At 60.6% G+C, this 19894-nt stretch overlaps 1 protein-coding gene across 1 annotated transcript in view; it reads left to right on the plus strand.

Annotated features, from left to right (window-relative positions):
- The first annotated feature begins 19121 nt into the window (after positions 1-19121).
- Positions 19122-19894, plus strand: part of HAUS7 (HAUS augmin like complex subunit 7) — a 31071-nt gene continuing 30298 nt past the window's right edge. The window contains exon 1 of the mRNA XM_021708356.1: positions 19122-19164. Coding sequence (XP_021564031.1) covers positions 19122-19164 — 43 coding nt within the window. The remainder of the gene's footprint in view (positions 19165-19894) is intronic.

Raw genomic sequence — 19894 nt, forward strand, 5'->3', positions numbered from 1 at the left:
CTCCCCCTCGCACCCCCCACCCTGGCCCCCGCCTCGGGCACGCTGCAGACGGACACACACTCACACTCCCTCACACAAGGACCCTTGGCGTCTCTGGACAGGCACGGCCTCAGAGAGTCAAACTTTCCACTGCCCAGATGGGGACACTGAGGCGCTGGCTGGCGTGCCACCAGGCAGAGGAGGAAAGAGATGGAAGGAAGACCAGGGGGAGGCGGCCTTGGGTTGCCAGGCCCATGAGTGGCCCCTGGAATTCTGTTCTGAGCCGCCTGGACCCTGCAGCGCCTGTCCTAAGCAGGGGGTAGTTTCTCCTGGTTCAGAGAGGTAGCTAACGAGGGGAACTGAAAGGGCTTCATCTAGGTTCCCAGGTGCTCTGTGCCCACCCTCCCACCGCAGCCTTTCTTCCCCTAAAAAAGAGGACCTGGCTGTGTCTCTGTGACAGCAGGACAGGACCCGGCCAGACTAGCAGGAAGGCTCCCTGATTCTGGGCCTTGGAGGAGCTGATTCAGAAAAGCACCCAGCGAGTCATCCTTCTTGCTCAATCTTCACAGGTCCCCTAGGACATGATAACTACTCTGTGGGTGGGCACTTCCTCTGGGCCAAACCCTGCGATGGTCACTTATGGGGGATAACTGGATCAGTCTGCCAAGCCCCAGCCACTTCCTGAAGGCCCAAGTGAGTCCAGTGCTGTCTGCGTCTAGAGTCCCGGTCCTTTGCACACCACCTCTTTCCTGTCCCATGGTGCCCCATTCTTTTCCAGCAAGAGCGGCTTCCGAGAGACAAAGGTGAGGTTTTAGACTAGAGGGGATTCAAAGTAGGGAGTGACTCCAAGATCTGCAAAAGGAGAACTGGGGACCGAGAGGTGGGAAGACGGAAAGAGAAGACTGCATATCAGCCTGGCACGGCGGCTCATGCCTGTCATCCCAGCACTTCAGGAGGCAAAGGGGGGAGGAAAGCTTGAGGTCAGGAGTTCAAGACCAGCCTGGGCAACATAATGAGACCCCCATCTCTATTAAATCGTTTTTTAAAAATTAGTTGAGTGTGGTGGTGCATGCCTGTAGTCCCAGCTACTCAGAAGGCTGAGGCAAGAGGATCGCTTGAGCCCAGGTGTTCGAAGCTGCAGTGAGCTATGATCGCACTACTGTACTCCAGCCTGGGTGCTGGACAAAAGAGCAAGATCCTGTCTCAAAAAACAAAAACAAAAACAAAAAGGAAAGAAAAGAAAAAGGAAAGAAAGAAAAACAAAATTGCATATGGAGACAAAGAGCTCAAACATGTAGAGACGAGGAATGGCTGGAGAGAGGCAGGGCCGTCACTCAGCCGGGGAGTGGGGTCCAGGAGGTCCCAGGACAGCATAGATGCACCCATGAGGGCCCCACCTGGGGACGTGGCTGGACACAGACTCCCTTCCTGTGCGCCCACAGCAGCTCAGGGCCTGGCCAGGACCTGGGACACATGGTGTGGTCCTGCTTGCAAGAAGCTTCCAGGCTGCACCAGGGAGAAGAGAAAGGGAGACATCAAGGGCCGGGCTGGGGGCTCGATCCCCTCCTGATTTGGTGCTTGGGACAAGAGGATTGAAGGGCACCTATGCCCTTCCAGCCAGAGGGCATGGCTTGTCCATTGACTTGTGTGTTTCACCTTTTACTGTCGACATATTCGAACATATCAGGCACCAGAAAGAATGACGTCAGGAGACTGAGCTTCAGCGTCTAGCTCATGGCCACCTTGTCTTCTCTGTCTCCCCTCCCTCTGTGCACCTCCACTAGATCTGGACCCAGATGTCAGCTCATTCATGGAGAAAAATGTCGGTTGACCAGAGCACATCAGTGAGGGCTGCCTCACAGCGTGGGTGGAGAGCAAGGTCCAAAGCATGCAGGGAAATGTTCCACTCGTGAGAGCAGCCAGTCGCGGGCAGCCTCAGAGCGTCTGCAGCCGTGGGCTTGGAGTGCCCAGTGTAAAGCTCATCTAGAGAGACAGAAGCAGATGGTGGGAGCAGGGGATGGAGCAGGAGACCTAAAGGTGTGAGTTTTCTTTTGAGGTGATGACATGTTCTACAGTTGACTGTACTATGAATACACGAAATAAAACCATCGCCTCGTACATGTTCAATGAGTGAATTATGGGGTGCGCCAAGTCAATCTCAATAAGAGAAAGGAGAACAGCCGCGTAAGGTGCGCCGCTGCCCAGGGAGCGGTCACTGAATCCCTTATTGAGGGTGGTGCCACCTGGCCTAGTTCATCCAGCCACCCTCATCCTGCACGGCTTGGAGGCTGGGACCCCAGAAGTTGTCATTCAAGGCCTCGGCCTCTAGGAGTCCCAGTGGGGGTGACATAGCCCTGAATATAATGGCCAGGGTTTTGCTGGGGAAAGCCTCAAGGCAGTGGAGCCAGAGACTAGGCCACCATTGTCCCCTACTCTGGGGTGTCCCGGGGCTGGGCTCTGTGTGCCATGAGAGGGGGAGTCTGGGGCGCTTTTATTTCCTGCCTCCCCAGGGCCATGCACGGTATCAGAGGCTCAGGAAGGCTGCCTGGAGGAGGTAACCTGGAGGAAGAGGGACGTTGCACGGGTGGCAGAAGAGCCTATCTGCCTCACACAGACCTCACCCTGAGACCTCAGTCAGGCACTTTCCCAGAGAGTGCTTGGGTTGGCGATGGGACGACACCCTGCGTAGAGGGATGCACATTATGCACCTTGGAGCTCTAGCCCGAAGCTGGGGGATGTTTCTGGTGCAATACTTCCATAAATACGGTTCTTGTGCCTGGAAGGTTCTCGTGTCTGTGGTTTGCAGTCTGCAATAAGCCATGACTGTACACCCGGCCCAGGGCCCACTGAGTCACTCTGCCTGGCCCTCTAATTTGGGGGCCACTCCCAGACCAGCCAGGCAGCACCTCGTCCTTGGGCCTCTCCCTCCCCTCCCCCCTCTCCAGGCCTCAGCTCTCCGCAGTGCAGCAACAACGCAGGCTCCCTCTGAAACGTGCTGGGAACAGTGTGTCCTCACTGGCTAGCACAGCAGAGCGGGTGGCCTCCTGCCCTTCTGGCCTCTCAGGGCTGGGAGGAGGCAGGGGGAGGGTAGGCATGGGGGCAAGACAGGAAGGAAGAGCAGGCATTTCCTGAGGCTGCTGGGGGTGAGGCCAACGCACAGCTGTCTTCGCTCCCCAGGAACCAGCAACAGGGTGTAGGGGCAGGGAAGGCAGAGCACAGCCCCTTCCAGCATGGCCTATATGTGACTCTGGGACTCCACTGGACAGGCTCCCAAGGCCCCAGCTGGTACACTTTCCCCAAAGGGCTGTGCCGGGTTAGGAGGTCCTGCCAGCACTAGCCTCATCCCTGCCCGATGTAGCCAAGAACTCGACCCTCTTGCCCCGAGAAGGAGCGTGACCCCCTCAGATGCGTGGTGAGGGCAGCCACGAGTGGCCTGCTCAGGCCTCAAGGGAAAGCTGTCGTGCCCTGGCACCTACCCCTTCCTGGGCATACCGGCCATACTGTGGGGAAAGCTCAGGGCAGACTCTGGAAGATAGCTGGTGGGGGAGGCACGGGACGAGAGGGCACTGCAAGAGCATGTCTGCGGGGAGAGAGGACCAAGGAAGTGGGGAGGCAGGGCTGGCCAGCAGCTCCCAGGGGAGTTGTGATTTCAGGGAACCCTCCCCAGACAGGGGATCTAAGCCACCAGCCATTCCCACAGCCTGTGGGGGAGAAGGACCCAGTGTCAGCTGAAGCTCGACCCCCACAGCCAACTTACAGCTGTTCATGCCCTGGCACTAGCGCATGAGTGGGAAACACAAGGGTCCACAGGACTCCCAAGCCCCCCCTCCCCCAGCTGTCCTTGGGATAGGACAGAGGGGAAAGTCGCTGTGAGGGTCAGACAGGCAGTGTCCCATCCCATGGGGCATTCGTGCTGCAGGACCCCAAGCAAGGCAATGCCTCCAGAAGCAGGAGGGTGCCTCCAGAGGTGGGGAGGACTTCCAGAGGGCGGAGGCGGTGCCCAAGGCTACCTTTCAGCTGCCCTCCAGAGTGAGCAAGGGGTCTTTCCTATGGGTGCCCCCTTATGCTGAAGCCTCCAAGACACATTACATTCCAGCCAAGGACATGTCACATGCACATTGTTACTTCCTGAGCAAGCAGTCTTGCCCAGAGCGGTTCCACATTCATAGCCTTGCATGGGTCTCACTCCAAGTCTGCTGGCTTTGTCCATGCTCAGGGCTGGGCAGGGGCAGGGTGAGGACCAGAACCTCAGACCCCAGAGGGCAGCCCCTACCCTTTGAGGGTTTCTTGAGTGATACCCTGGAGCCCCGAAGTGGTATGAAACCAACGCTCAGGGGGACCCTCTGAGTGCAGGGGTGGACAGTTACAGCCAAGGCTTGTGCCAACAACATGCCCTGGAGATAGCTAAGCTGGTGCTGAGCAGCCAAGCCTCCGCTATCTGGAAGCTTCCCAGTGCCGGATGGCCGAGGCGTGGCTGGTGAGAGCTGGCACTCTCCATGCCAGGAGCTTTTTTTGACCTTCCCCTGAGGACATAATCATACGGCGTCTCTCCTGTCCGGGCCACCAGGGCTGTAATTTCAGAGCCCGCGGAGGGGCTCCGTGGAGGCCCAGCCTGAGTCTAGCTATCTTTAGAGAGGCGTGGTCTGGGGCGTGGCCAAAGGAGGGAAGGTGGGCAGCCTTCGAAGCCAAAGAACCAGAGGGAGGCCATTTGGCACCCTGGGACCCCCATGCTTTTCCCAAGTGGGAGACCAGACCCCAGGAGTGGAACTGGCTTGGCCTACTGCCTGTAGCGCCCTGAGGCTTGGGTAGGGTGGGGGTGGGGAGGGATTGGGGCATCTTTGGAGCCCTGTCTCTCTAGCTTAGAGCATTCTTTGGCCCAGATGCTCAGCTGACCTGAGGGCTGGACAACCCAGTGTCTCCCAGGTTGTCCCTACATGGCTACCATGATGGCAGCTGCTATGGGGGTAGGGCTTGGGGGTGGTGCAGGCACGGCGCACAATCTGCTGGACACTTCTTCCTGGGACTGCTTCTCCTGGAGGAGGGGACTTGAGTGAGGCTTGCTAACAGGGTCTGAGGCAGGAGGGAGAGCTTGGAACAGGGTGTGGGGAAGACGAGGCAGGGGGTCGGTGGTGAGCTCAGTAAGGGGGCAGTGGGGTAGAAGGAAGCAGAAAGGTCGAAGAAGAATCTGGAGGCTAATGGGCAGGTCTGGGACTATGGTTTGAAGGAGAGCATAGGCGCCAGGTCCTTCCCAGGTCCCTGGCGGGAGCACAGCCCCAAGGAGCTCATGGTTCCTGTCTCCATTCCCCACCCCTTGGACTTGTTAACCTTATGTGTGCCCCTCCTGTCCTTAGTTCCCCACTGTCTTTACCCTCGGTCTCACCCCCAACCCCTCAGTACCCCTATCTTGATGCGTGCCCCCCTTCTTGCCACCTGACCACCGCCACCCGCCCTCTCCTGTCATCACCACCATGACAATTGCCACTGCAGTGTCCACTTAGATGCCCAACATGTTGGGATTTCCAATGGGAAACCTTCTGCACCCTTGATGGAGCCAGGGGCTGTGCAGAAGTGGAGCACTGCGGACACCAGAGAGTGGGCAGTGGCGTTGAGGGGAGAGGTCACGGGGGGACAGGAGGGCTCTGTCCTGCTGCCAGGCACCCGCCACCGACCTTCACTTGCACCCTGGGCTGAGTACTCCAGCCCTGAACTCCTGATCCTCTTAGGGAATCAGCTGGGCTGAAGAGAGCACCCTTGTCTCAGCCATGTCCCCTCCCAAGATCCTGCAGGCAAATTTCCCCAATGTTAATCCCCTGCCTTCCAGGTGGAAAGGTCATAAAAGGATGGCCACTACCCCCAGGAGTGGAATCAACCTTGGGAACCACCTGTGGGTGGCCTGTCTGCGCCCCCCCACCCTTCTCCAGCCCTGCGGGGACCCTCTCACCTCTGCTTCTCCATCACCCATCTGCTCAGCAGAGGTAAGAGCGGGTGGGGATGTTGGGGCTCCCCCAGGCCTAGCCTGTACTTCCTGTGACTCCTTAGCCTGACCTCTGGGACCTTGGAGGGTGGGGGCAGGAGGGTGCCCCAGCAAGAAGGAGGAGGGGGGTTGTGAGAGCTGGGAATGTGGGGCCAGCGCCTCGAGGGCTGCTGACCTCTGACCCAGCCCAAACAGGAAGTGCCATATCTGTGGGCCCAGGCCTGGAGGAGAAAGAATGCAAGGATGAGTCCAAAGCAAACACTCCACCAGCTTCCCAGGCCTCTCCCCGCCCCCTGCCGGAGTCTGGCCCTTTCTGTGCTGAGAACGTGGGGTGGGGGTGGGGGTGAGGGAATGCTACATAAAGGGACCAAGGCGAGACACGGTTCCCAGGCCCCATCCCAGGCAGAGCCAGTGGCAGGGCTAGGTCTCCGTCTGGGCATCTTTGGACCCTTCCTTCTCTGCTCTGCCTACGTCCAGCATCCCCGAAGCCTGGGGTGAAGGAGAGGAAAGGGGGTCCCGCCAGGATGGAGAAGGACACAGGCAGGCCACTGCAGACCTAGGTGATGGGGGTAGTACTGAGGGTAAGGACAGTGAGGAAGTGAGGACAGGCGGGGCATGCACAAGGCTAGAAAATCCTAGGGGCGGTCAATGGAGACAGAAGACGTGCTCCTTTGGGCTGGACCTGTGTCTTCTGTCGGGGACCTGGGCGGGACCTGGCACCTCTGCTGGTACCTCTCCTGCTGCATCCTCAATGCCTGCCACCTGGCTGTCTCCCGGCCCCCAGATCACCATGAAAACCCCACTCCAAAGCAGGGGATGGCCCATGGTACTCCCTGCTGGCTGTGGCCTCTTGGGTTGGGGCCCTCCACGTGGGCAGGGAAAGGGCTCTGCAGACCCAGTGTCCCTCCCTAGCGTGGGTGACTGGTCCTGTCTCCAGGGCTCAACAAAGCTGAACTGACATTTCCTGTGGGCTCCTGGAACATACTGCAGTCGGCATCGCGGGCCTGACCTCGCTCAGGCAGACAGTCAGCAACTCCAGCCAGGGGCAGTCCCCAATGGGCGCCCAGGGCCAGGCCTAGCTTTGCATGGCCTACGAGCTTGCTCCCACCCTCCCTGGTGCCAGGTCGCGTGGGGAACCACCTGGTCCACCAGTTGGCTGGACGTCCTTGAGTAAGTTCCTCGATCTGCCCACACCTCAGCTTGTCATGTGTGAGCTGTACGTGGGACCCTGGAGAGCCGGCCTGCTGGTGGCTGTGCATGGGGTGGGGGATGGAACAGCATGAGGGTGCTGAGACCAGGAATAGGTGGAGGGGGAGAGGGAGAGGCAAAGGCACTCCTCCAGAGGTGCCACTACGCAGTGCCACCAGCTCCTGGCCCCCATGCTGCCCTGGGCAGGGGCTGTAGGTTTACGCACCAGCCTGCACTGACAGCTGAGTCCACATCTGCAGACTAGGCCCAGGACTGGGATGCTTCTTGGATGAGAGGGGTCAAGAACAGATACTGCCCCAAGCAACAGAGGTGAGCATGGCCCCCGATGGCCTGGGGCTGAGCTACAGGGGACTCCAAGGACCCTGGTGAGGATGGGTGGGGCAGGGGACACTCTCAGAAAAGCTGTGGGAGCCAGGCCCTCTGAGTCCCCTACTGACGAAGTCTCAGGTGCAGCCCAGGAACTGTATCCATCAGAGAGCCAGAGCATACGGCTCCGATCTGGGAGAGAGGGAGGCTGGCTGCCCATGGACTTGAACAAGATGCATTTATTATGTTTAAGTACCAACCAGTGCCCCCGTCCCCTGCCCCACTGGGCTACTGGCTAAGTGAAGGGCCCTCGTTAGTCAATGGGAAGTGGGCCCATCTGAAGCAGAGGGGTCTTATAGATCTTTCTCCCAGTGATGTGAAGATCAAGTGCAGCTCAGTCTGCCCCCCTCCACCCCTCAACAAGCAGTGTGTGTTGGAGGAAGGTGGCAGAGCCGGGCTAGGAGCCCTCCTCCTCCCCCTGCTGGGGCTGGAGGACCACACTGTGATAGGTGCGGATGCAGGAGAAGGCGGTGGGCGGGATGCGGCGCCGGTCTATGAGGTTGCTCTCCAGGCGTGTGGAGATGAGGCTTGAGTCCTGGGCCACGCGCGTGTCACAGATGGAATTCAGAGGCACGTGTCTGTGAAGGGGCAGGGGAGTGCAGGGGAGAGAAGACCCCGGAGAGAAGGGGCAGGCATTGTGCAAGAAGGGACAAAGGGAGAGCCCCACTGTAAGTGACAGAGTCAGTAAGAGCCACCAAGACACAGACCCAGAACCAGGGGGAGGGAATGGCTCCTGGCGCCCTCCCACGCGGGCTCAGTGCAGGCCCCCAGTCCCCATTTTGACACTCTGGGCCAGAGCCCTGCTTTCTTCTCGCTCACCCCTGCCCAGATTCTGGCCCGCAACCCTCCTCCTTGACTTCCCAGGCCTGCCAGCCACTGGGCACAGCTTCCACCATGGCAACCAAGATGGCATCCAACCACGGTGGATAGATGGTGGACAGATGGCATGCAGCCCACAGGCAGCCTGCCTTAGCCCACTTGGAAGGCGGGGCCTCTTGGCCTCAGGCGACCTCTTCCCCGAGCCGGTGGTGGTGAGGGGTGTGGGGGACAGCCCTACCTGATCTTATTGTGACTCAGGCGCAGCACCTGCAGTCCCTTGAGGCCCAGAAGGCCACGCGGGATGGCCTGCAGCTGGTTGTGGTCCAGGAGCAGCTCGGCGAGCGAGGTGTGCAGGCCCAGGAAGGACACGCCGTGGATGCCATCGGCACTCAGCCTGTTGTAGGACAGATGCAGGAACTCCAGACCCGGCTTCATGTGCGCAAACACGTAGCCGGGGATGCGTTCAATGCGATTGTGGTGCAGAGTCAGGCGCCTCAGGGCCCTTGGCAGGAAGGAGGGCACGTGCACCAGCTGGTTGTGGGACAGGTCAAGGGTCTCCAGCTTCCTGCGGGGTGGGCACACAGGGACAGAGGAGCTGATGGCTAGAGGGCCCAGCGCCTGGCTCTGTCGGGCAGCCCCAAGGGCCCGGGGCCCACATCCAAGAGGAGAGAGGGGACTCCTCTCAGGTGGCAGCTGCAACCTGGAACTCACAACATCTGGAACTCGCGAAACTCCTGTGTGAGTCAGGCCAGGCCCTGGGTGGCTTCTGTGTCCTCTTGTGTCGCCAAGGCCCGGGAAGAGAGGAACGGGGCAGAGACCTTCTTGTTCTCTGCAGGGCTAGCGACTCCCGCCCTTGGTGTGGAGACTGAGGTACTCTCCACCCACTCCTCTCCCTCCCTCTGTGTGGTTCCTAGACCCCCTGAGCTCCTAATCCTGACAACTGACAGAGGAAGCGTAGATGGAGGTGCCTGAAATCTGGGGAGCAAGTGGGGGCAGGGAAGCTGTCTGCCCCTGCCAGTCCTCACAGTCCGCTCCTCCTGTCCCCTACACTCTCCTCTTGTCCTCGCCTGGTCTTATCGTCAGATGCACAGAAGCCAGACAGATAGGGAGGGAGAAAAACATCGAGGTCCAGGAGGGTTAGGGTGGGAATACCCCGAGGGATCACGCAGCCTTTGGCATCCAGTGGCATTGGGGATGCCAGGCCCCCTGAGCCAGGCAGGGAGGCTGATGGTGAAGTCCAGGCCACCACCTTCCGCTGGGCCACTGTGAGCCCCATTGCTCCATGGTGGACCCCTGCCTCCTTGAGACCCTAGTCCCCACAGGTCTGCAAGAGCAGAGGCTGGTGATGCTTCCAGAATGGGCCAGAACAGGGAAAGTGACTCCTCTCGGTGGCATCCCCCAGCCCCTGTGGAGCGAGCCTGCCCTTTGGGCTGCTTCTGTGCCTCCTGTCCCTGCAGAAGCAGAGATGGGCGGCGCCAGTGTCAGGAGAGAGAGGCAGGGACTGAGCCGACTGGGCTTGACTGGCAGCCAGCCCCCTGCCCAGGCCCCGCAGCAGGAGTGGAACGGCGGCTGGGCAGCCCCTCCCAGGCTGCTGTCTGCTTTCTTTTGCCCCCTTGGCAAGAAGGGGAGAGGAAAAAGGAATAATTAAACCCAAACGTCCTGGTAACTTTTTCCTGGAACGTGAGGATGCAGGGCGGGAGGCTCTGGTCCCTGGAATGGCGGGTTAGACTTTCTGTCGACCCCTGTGTCTCTTCTCCACCGTGGGCCCACGCTGCCTCGGTGGTCATCAGGTCCCCCTCAGCCTCTCGCCTAGCACTGGGCCTCCCCCACCCCTTCCCACTTTTCCCAGGGCTGGGTCTTGACTCCGCAGCCTGACTGCCACTGCCCCGAAGCGTCTGGTCGCTTGAGAGGCCCGTGAGTTGAAGCACCCCCATCCCCCAGCTGCCCAAGCCAGGTCTAGGAGTCATCTTCGACCCTGCTTGTGGTGAGGTGACTAGTGGCCCCAAAACACATGTCCACCAGAACCTGTAAATGTGGCCTTATTTGGCAAAAGGGACTCTGCAGATGTAATGAAGCTACGGGTATCGAGATGAGATCATTCTGGATGACCTGAGTGGGCCCCAATCCAATGACAGGTGTCCTCATGGGAGACAGAAGGGAGAGAAGGCCGAGGAAAACACACAGGGAAGGAGGCCACGTGGAGATGGAAGCAGAGCCTGGGGTGATGTGGCCACAAGCCATGGAATAATTTGGGCCACCAGCACCTGGAAGCGGCCAGGGAAGGCTCTCTCCTAGAGACTTTGGAGGCAGCACGGCCTCCTAGCACCCGGGTCTCAGATTTCCGGCCTCCAGAACTGGGAGAGAGCCTATTTCTGTTGTTTGAAACCACCCAGTTTGTGGCACTTTGTGACGGCAGCCCCAGGACACTCCTACACTTCTCTTTCTCACTCCCTGCCCTTCCTTGCCCCTTCTTGCCCCTGTCACCTCCTAGCTAGACCAGCTCTCCCCACCACTGTTGCCCTGTCTGGGCCCACAGCACCTCCAAGGTGAGCCTTCTGGAGGCCAGCAGGGCAGGCCGAGGCATTGGTGGGGGAGGCGGGTTCTGCAGGGTGGGAGGGACAGAGGGTAGACCTTAAAAGTCCACAGTATCTCAGAGGAGCAGGTGGTGACTGAGTGTCCAGGCTGAGCAGGGAAGAAGGTGACCCAAGTGACCCACTTGAGCCCAGACCCAAGCAGCAGGGACTCTGCCTGGGGCACCCCACCTCCCCAGCCCTCTTGGCCTCGCCTGCCTGGCCCTGGACTCCCTCCCCTCTGGCCTCCCCTCCGACCTCTCTTCTGACCTCCGTGTGCCGGTGGGCCGCAGCGCATGGGTGGACACTCACGGAAGATGGATCCAGGCACGGGGTGCCAGCCGGTCCTCCTGCAGCCGGTTGTTGCTGAGCACCAGCACGCCCAGGCTGTGGCTGTGGCTCAGCACGCCCTCTGTCACCTCCTCGATGAGGTTGGAGTCTAGGTGCAGCTCCTAGGGTCAGAGATTAGTGCCAGGGGCCCACCTGCCACTTGCTGGTGGCCTGGCCAGGCTCTGGCTGTCCCACCTCCTGCCAGCACCACCTCCTTCCACTCAACCTTGACTGTGCCACTCAGATGCCAGCCTCTGCAACTCTTGGCCCATGGCCGTCTGTGCAAAGGACCCCAGGGGCACCTGCCGGCTGTGCCATGGCTCCTCAGAGTCCCAAAGAATGCCCCAGAGAACACTGCCAAGCAGGAGTGAAGTTTTCTGTGTGGCCCAGAGAGAGTATGGGCCTTGCTCAGGTCACCCAATGGGTCCTGGACAGTCCAGGATGTCCAACTCTGGTTCTGGAAGGTTAGGTTGGCCCTGAAGCCTCATGAATTTTCCTGTACAACTCTCTCCCATGGGCTGCTCCATGCCCCCTTGTGTAACAAGGCCTCCTGCTTCCTGGGGGCTTGAGGCTCACCTGCAGGGCGGTAGGTAGGCCCGGTGGGATGGCCCGCAGCCGGTTCCGGTCCAGCCTCAGGTAGAGTAGGCTGCGGAGGGGCTTGAAGGTCATGGGAGAGATGTCACTGTCATGTAGCTGGTTGCCTTCCACCTCCAGCGTAAGCAGCTGGCTGAGCCCTGCAGGGTGGGCAGAGGGGCGCCGTGAGCCACCGCAGAGCCCCTCATGGTAGCTCCAGAACCTGCTGGCCTCTGGAGGCCAGGGCCACCTACCCAGGCCGGTGCTCCCTCCCCTGCCGTTCAGCCAGGCTTCCCTGGGCACTCCCCACATGTGCCTCCCAGAGACCAGACCCTGCCCTGGCCCGCACCTGTCCTCTGCCTCCCCAGTGGCCCATGCCCGGCCCCTCACCCTGCCCCTCTCCTGGGGACACACCCTGGAAGCTGCTGCGCTGCAGGCCCTGCAGGAGGTTGTCGTTGAGCTTGAGCTCCTGCAGGGAGGTGGGCAAGGCTGGGACTGTGGACAGCGCATTCCCATCCAGATTCAGCCGCTTCAGCCGTGTCAGATTCTGTGGGGAACAAGGGGCACCCCTATCTGGTTGCATCGTGTATCTCCGGTTCTCATTTAAACCAGGCCCGTCTGGGCATTTCTGTTTGGTCCAACATGGGGTCTATGGGCCTGTGCTGCTCTCCCGACTTCCAGGATGGACATCACCCCGAACCACTGCAGCCCTCTTGCGGAGTGCTCTCCGCAGTGCCCCCTCCAGGCTTCTGCCCCAGCAGCTCCAGCCTGCAGACCACCCCAGAGCAATGGTGACTTGGGTTATCTGGGACCTTCTGTCCTCCTCCTGGCCCAGGACCCCAGGGTGCAGGTGGCAGGACCCTGGCGCACCTTGAAGGCATGGGGGTGCAGTCCTTCGGAGTCCAGTTTGTTCTTGCTCAGATCCAGCCACTCCAGGTTGGGCAGCCCCAGGAACGTGTGGGCTGGGATCTTGGCAATTTCATTCTCTGTGCACACATGGGGCAGCCACACTCTGTGCCCTCTGTCCTCCCGGCCCTCTGCCACTCTGTACCACCAGGCTGGGGGCAGCAGTGGCCTCTCCTTCAAGGAGTCAGCTCTTCTGATGGTCCCAGCCAGGTCCCCCCTGGGGAAGTGGGCTACCCCACCCAGTGCACAGCAGCAGACATAGTGACTGAGGACCCCCTGGAGGAGGAGTCAGGGTGGGAGCAGGGGTGTGTATGGTGGGGGGCCAGGGCCACGCACCTGTCAGGTAGAGTGTGGTCAGGCCAGGATCTGTCAGGACAGGGACATACTTCATCTTGGCATTGCCACAGGCGACGGCTGCCTGGGCCAGGAGGCATGAGGCAGGTAGGGAGGGCATGACCTGCTCCAGGGTGCCCAGGTCTTCGAGCCCACGCCCTTGCGCTTGCCTGCTTGCTGGTCTCTTCCGCCCACGACCTGTGGTCTCCGTGGTGCTGCTGCTGGCTCTCCATCCCTGGCTATGGTCCTTCTGCTGCTGCTGGACCCCTGACCCAGGTTGGTAGGGGGCCCCTGGAGGAAGAGAGATGCAACCCTGGCCTGGTCACAAGCAGCAGGGGTCCAATGAGGGGCACAGGCTTGCCTGGGGCTCCCTGGATCTGCCAGTGACTCAGCCACCCTGGGCTGGAACAAGGGTTACTGGGACCCCTCTCCTTGGCACCAAGGGCAGAGACCCAAATGGGAAGGGGACATGACTTTGGGGGCTCCCCTCCTGCCCTGCACACAGGGCACCCAGCCGGGGCACACTGAGAATGGAGCAGTGCCTGAGTGACTGCTGACACTGGTGTGATGGGTGAACTTTGAGCAAAGCCTTGACCACTTCAGACACTCATGTGTGGCCCCCTTACCCCCAGCTGGCCCCTTCTGGGAGCCACCTGTCCTGACCAGTCCTCACCTTTCGGGGGCCTCCTGGGCTTCAGGACCCTTTTCCTGTCTTGCCGGCCTCCTGCCTTCCTGCCATGGCCTTCTTTGTTGGCTACTGCCCCCTCTTGGGCTCGGGGTGCCCTGCTGGCCTGCAAGGGCCTGTGTTTTGGGACCCAGGGCTTCCTTGCCCCAGCCCCCCCAGCAGCTGTGGCCCGGGGCTGAGCCTGCTCCTGCTCAGAGATCACTGGGGGTGACTCCTTCCTCTGGGCCAGCCCTGGTCTGGCAGGTGCCTTCCCGTTAGGCGTGGGGGGCTGGGTGGGGACTCCACGGGCTCCCTCCTTAGGGGTGGGCCGAGCCTTCGGCCAGTCCAGCTGCCTGTCCTCAGGCCTGTCCGGGCTGCTGGTCCCGAGCATGGGCAGCACATGACCTGTAGAGGAAGCCAGTGTGGTGGGCTGTCGGGTGCTGGTCAGTCCGCCACCCCTCCCTCTACCCAGGCCTTCCCCTGCCTCTCTCTTCTATGCTGGGAGCACCCAATGTCATGATCAGGCCAGCGGCACCCAGTTGCCCTGCCGCCCTCTTAGAGTTGAGGCTGCTCTTGACCGTCCTTGGCTCTCCTGGCCTGTTGGGACAAGGCACAGGTTGGCCCCTGGCCCGTGGGGGTGGGCCAAGAGAGCTTCAGTAGTCCCGGGCAGAGGGTAGGGGTGTAGGGAGCAGGGCATTGCCCCAGCACCCCCACTGTCCAGTGATGAGCAGGGGCCACACACAAGTTTGCTTTTAGAGGCGGAAGCCCCCGAGTCTGCTGCGGGGGAGTTTTTGGGAGTTAGGCATGCCCGGATGCCACGCTGGAAGAAGAGGTGATCTCTGGTGCTTCCCTTCCACTGAGTGGCAGCTCCTCCTTAATCTGGGGGGGGCCCTGTTCTGTCTGCAGGGGGTGGGGGCCAGACCATCCAACTAGTCCCTCCTACTCTGCCCTCAGGCCTAGGGCAGAGCCACCAAGCACAGTTGTGACCTCTGGCCTGTGAGAGAGACAACGACCACCTATGCCCTGGGGCCCCTTGAGCCTCTCTTGGTCAGCTACTCACCTACCACCAGGCCCTATGCTTCCAGCCTTCCTAGACTCTCCCTGCCCCAGTAGGTTTTGGGGCACCCAGACCCACTCCCTATCCAGCAAACCTTCAGCCATCCTCTCAGCTCCACGGCAGCTCCACTCCTAGGGAGGCCTCTCCCCTCCCTTGCCCCCCAAGTCTGCATTTCCCCCCAGCCCTCCAGGGAGGGCTCTCTGAAGGCAGCAGGTCCCTCCCGACCTCACCTGAATCTCCAAAGGGGACATCAGCTGGGTAGCCTCAGGGGCTCCCCTTCTTGCTGGTGCCAGCTACTCACCATTGGGGGACCCCGGTGGGGTGGGCAAGCCCATGCGGGTTGGCGAGGCCGTGGGCTTGGCCAGAGCCCCTCCAGAGCAGTACCCCACCCAAAGAGCCAGGATGGGGAACGGCACACTCTTCATGGCCACCATGGGCAGGGCCTGCAGGCCCCACAGGCCAGTGGAGGGGAAGGAGAGCTGGGAGAGGCAGAGCGGTGGCCACAGCGGGATGTGAGACACGGACACAAGGGACGATGGCGGATGGCAGGGCACAGTCTCGCTCCCCCAGCTCCTGACCCTGGCTGCGGCGCTTGGAGCCTCTCCTGCGTGCCCGCCCGTCCCTAGGAAGGCCCCCCTTCTGCCAAACAAACGCCTCCCCAGAGCTTGCCCCAGCTTCCCCCACTGCCCACTGCTCCCACCTGAGGAGAAACATGGGCTGATTTTTTTCTTGGCCCGTGTGCTCCTGCTCTTTTGCTGTAAGGCCTGCATTTGTGCTCCGCTGGCCCAGGCCCAGTGGCCGCCATGAATGGGACTTCTGTCTCCACACACTGTGGACCTGTGAGGCCCACCACAGAGCAGGACGGCCACTACAGGCTGCCAGGTCTTACTGCCATGGCTGGGAAAGGAGAGGGCCCAGGTCTTGCAGGCAGTGGGCCCCGGGGCCTCCTGGGTCCCCGGGAGAGGAGGCAGGTGCCAGGGCCACTTAGACAATGGTGGGTCTGGCCCTTACGGAACCGGCCAAGCCCAAAGCCTGTGGACTTCTGCCATGAGGGCCCATGCAGAGGCTTCCAAATTCCAGAGGAAACAGAACAGGGGGGCAGAGCAAGGGCAGTGAGTGTAGACTCCCGGCCCTCGAGAACCCCAGCACTACTTGGGCACAGGCCTGCTTTGCGCTGGGCTGGCTCCTGGCTCTTGATTTTTTCGAGATGAAGTCTCCCTATGTTGCCCAGGCTGGTCTTGAACTTCTGGGTTCAAGCAATCCTCCCACCTCAGCCTCTCAGACTGCTGGGATTACAGGCATGAACCACCACACCTGGCTGGTTCCTGGTTTCTCTACCAGCTCTGCCTACCTCTGGGCAGATTCCCTGCCCCCAGGGCTTCCGTTTCCTCCTCTGTAAAATGTGATGTGGGGCAGATTGGATGTCCTGCAGCCATCCTGCTCTTGCATTGGGGCCTGTGTGCTCCAGGTACTGCCTGGGCAGGTCTCCCTAGACTTCTTGGCCAAGAGTCCCGGGTCCCAGATCCCCTGAGCCTCACACACCCTCTTGGTCAGAGGGCACCAGTGGGGCAGAATGGCGTGAGGTGGGAAGGAGCCCAGGCTTGAGGGAAGGGGCTTCCGGGTGGGGGCAGAGGGTCACATAGCAGAGTGAGAGGCAAAGAAGAAGGGGTGTCCTGCTGGGCTCTGGGAGTCATGGAGGGGGTGGCTGGCCGAGAGGACTGATCTCACCACCTCGCTTGGTTCTTCAGGGCCAGCACTGAGGAAGCTTTTCCTACAGCCCTGTCCAGCGTTGACTTGGGTTTGGAAGCGATCTTCAGAAATGAGTTAATTGTGGGCAAGGCTTGGGTAGAGAGGAGAGGGGATGCGGTGGAGGAGGGGAAGGGGCCGGGAAGGGCCGAGAGTGTGGGATATGGCGGGGGTCATGACCGTCGTTGCCCTCCAGTGAACGGCCCTGAACGGTGCGAGCCACACCACACGGGGTCTGCTGTCATCTTCCTCCTCCCTGCTGTCCAGGGTTCTGGGTTATGACCTGAATTTGGGACTTTGCCACCTACACACCAGAGACAGGGACCGTCTGGAGAGTGAGCAAATGCCTTCGGAGCCAGAGATGAGGCCACTGTCTGCCTGTGCACCCGTGAGTGACACAGATGGCCTGGGCCCAGCATTCAGTGTGAGGGGAGGCTGCTAGAGCCGATGAGGGGGACATTCAGGAATGGGAGGCCTGAAGTGTGACACCGAGACCAAGTGACATTTGTCCGGGGAACTTGGAAGACTACACACAACCAGCCCCTCATTTTACACAGAAAGAATGGAGAACGGGGGCTCGCCCAAGTCACGACACCAGAGGCCAGGGCTCCTGCCTCCTGGTCCAGGCATCGCCTGAGCAAGCGGGGTGGACCCCATCTGAGGTGGGTCCAGCGCCTGGGCCACTGGAGACGGACTGTGATGGAAGGACTGTGATGGGAACCCTGGTCGTGCCCCTCCCCCTGCCTGGGGATGGATTCTGGAATCCTGGCCCCCTACCCATTTCCCCTGTTTGCGCCGCTCCCCAGGCGCTGACTAAACATCCTGCCATCTGGTTCCCATTAGCTGGGCTGGGGGTGGGGGAAAGCCTGCTCCCAGGTTTCTCTGGCACAGCCAGCCTGGAGGAGGGAGGGACGCCCCTCCTACCCACCTAGCAGAATGGGGCGAGGCCGGGGTGCTCTCAGCTCCCCAGCTCCTGAGGAGGCTGGTCCACGCGGCTCTTCTCCCGGGAGGGGGCCCAGCAGCTGGCCTGAGAGGGCGCCTGGGGAGGGGTACTCCTGTGGCCTCCTCCGTCCAGTCTTGGGGCACCCAGCCATTGTGGGGACCTTGAAGGAACCACCTACGGGGCAGAGCCAGCCTTCAGGGGACTCAGCAGAACTTAAGGCTCCCAGCGAGTTTCTGCCTCGCCCTCCCACCTCCTACCTCCCTTCCCAAGAGCTCACTGACGGACTTGTGCTGAGACAGGCAGGGCCCCAGGCCAACATGAATCCTGAGCCCGGTGTCTGGAGCAGAGGGTGGGAGGGGTGCTGGGATTTTCCAGGAACCAGGGATGCAGCCCGAGGGTTGCTGGAAAGAGTCTGGGCTCCCAGCTCCGCCGCAGACTGATGACCCGCCATGTGATCTCAGGAACAAGCCTCTCTACTCAGTGCCTCAGTATCCCCATCTTAATGTGGTGGAATAGGCTCCCGAGAAAGTTCTAGAAACTGAGAGCTGGAAGGGGCCTAAAGAAGTGCATTTGATGATCAAGGTCATCTCTAACCGCACAATCCCAGGATTCTAAGGTCAAGCAAGGGACTCCTGCTCCTCCCTCCCCTTCCCTTGCATTAGCCTAGCACCCCCACACGCGTGCACACATACCCTGTACAAGTCGGGACTCAGATTGGCAGCCCAGAGGATGCCAAAGCAATGTCCTTTGTCCCTCAAGGTTCTCACCAAGAGAGGACCGGAAAATGCATTCTTTGTTTACTGAAAGACCCGAGCCCCTACCAGTGGGAGTACAGGGATCCCATCGGAAAGGAAGGGGTTGGCCATGGTGACAGGTTGGAGCGACGTTTTCGACAGGGGGTCAGATGGGGACATTTGGGTAGAGATGTGAATGTAGTGGGGGCAACCACTCCAAAAGAGCTCCAGCAAAGAGTCCTCCAAAAAGGAGGGACAGACAGTGCTGAGGTCGAGGCGGGAAAGGGCTTAGCAACATCAAGCTGGTCGGGGGGGGGGCAGACTGAGGGAAGGGTGAGGCTGGGAGACAGCAGGACAGCTGCCTTTGCCTCTGCCCTTGAAGGAATCAGAGAGCCACTGTGGACTGCTGAGCAGAGTAGTCACATGAGGGGATTCAGCCCAGAGGGGTCCCTGGGCTCTGATGGAGCACAGACTTACTGGGGACCTGAGGGCAGAAGATGGGAGCCAGTGTGGAGGCAGCTGAGCCATCCAGGGGGAGGGGGGTAGTGGGTGGAGTCAGAACATGGTGGGAGGAGCCAGCCAACCTCACATCTGACAGGTGAGTAGCTGACCACCAGGTTGGCTGTCAGACAGCCAGGCTGACATCTAGAAGGCAATTCCATACAGGTATGTGGAGCTCAGGGCCAAGGCCTGTCTCCAGGGTATCCTGTCATTTGCCAAGTGCACAGAGCACCCACTACATGCCAGCCCTTTGCCAGGGCTCAGGGCAGAACAGTGGTTGGGCAGCCGAGGAAGCATCCATGGGGTGAACTCCAGAGAAAAGGAACAGGCCTGCTCCTGAGACTTCCACATCTTGTCTTAGTGGAATTGACAGTACTGTGTGTGCGCACACACACAGGCTGGGTCTATGAACTGGGCATGTGGGAGGGTCTCTCAGTGTACATGTGCACGCTGCTATCTGGTATGTCAATAAAGGTACAGGGGCCTTTTCCCCTTAAAGCTCCGGGAAGAAAAAAGCCAAACTTTCCATGCCCTCTTCCTGTTGCCAGCAACCCTTCCCTAGAGGAAGCCCATCTTGTTTTAATGCCACTGAAACCACAGAGGATCTGGTCCCAATTAAACGACTTTTCTTGCAGATGCTTTTGTGAGCACTAAATACATCAGCCGGTTCAGACTCATCCTCCGTGCTTCCTTGCTTGAGACCTTGTGTTTCTGAGGGGGGTGGGGGAAGACAGATAGACACACACCCCAAAGGGGGCGATGACTGCTGGGGGAGCGGGGAGTATGAAGCATTAATGGTCGGGCAGAGGACCCTGAGACCTTCAGCTACTCACTAACAACGTCCCTGGGGAGGGTGCTAGTGGAAGGTGGCCTGGGGAGGGTGTCCTGCATCAGGGATTGGCCCTTAGGCGGCAGGGGCGTGGTCGGGTTGGGTTTGGGTACCATGGGGGACCGTTTTCCACCCTTCTTCCCGTCTGGAATTCCAGGTTTTCCTGCCAGTGACCTGGGTTCCGTTGGATTCCTTCAGGTGGGCATCAAGGGCCTAGGGCAGAGGACAGGGGCTAGGCAGACACTGGCGCTCAGGCCCGGCAGGGGCTCAGGCGGGAAGGCGAGGTTGACGCCCCCTCCTCGGCCCGGCCCCCCGAGCGGGCACGTTCGTGTTCCAGTCCTGGCGCCCGCGTCTCCAGCTC

Source organism: Carlito syrichta, unplaced genomic scaffold, assembly GCF_000164805.1.
Source record: "Carlito syrichta isolate Samal-C Ts95f unplaced genomic scaffold, Tarsius_syrichta-2.0.1 Scaffold135894, whole genome shotgun sequence".
Lineage (NCBI taxonomy): Eukaryota > Metazoa > Chordata > Mammalia > Primates > Tarsiidae > Carlito > Carlito syrichta.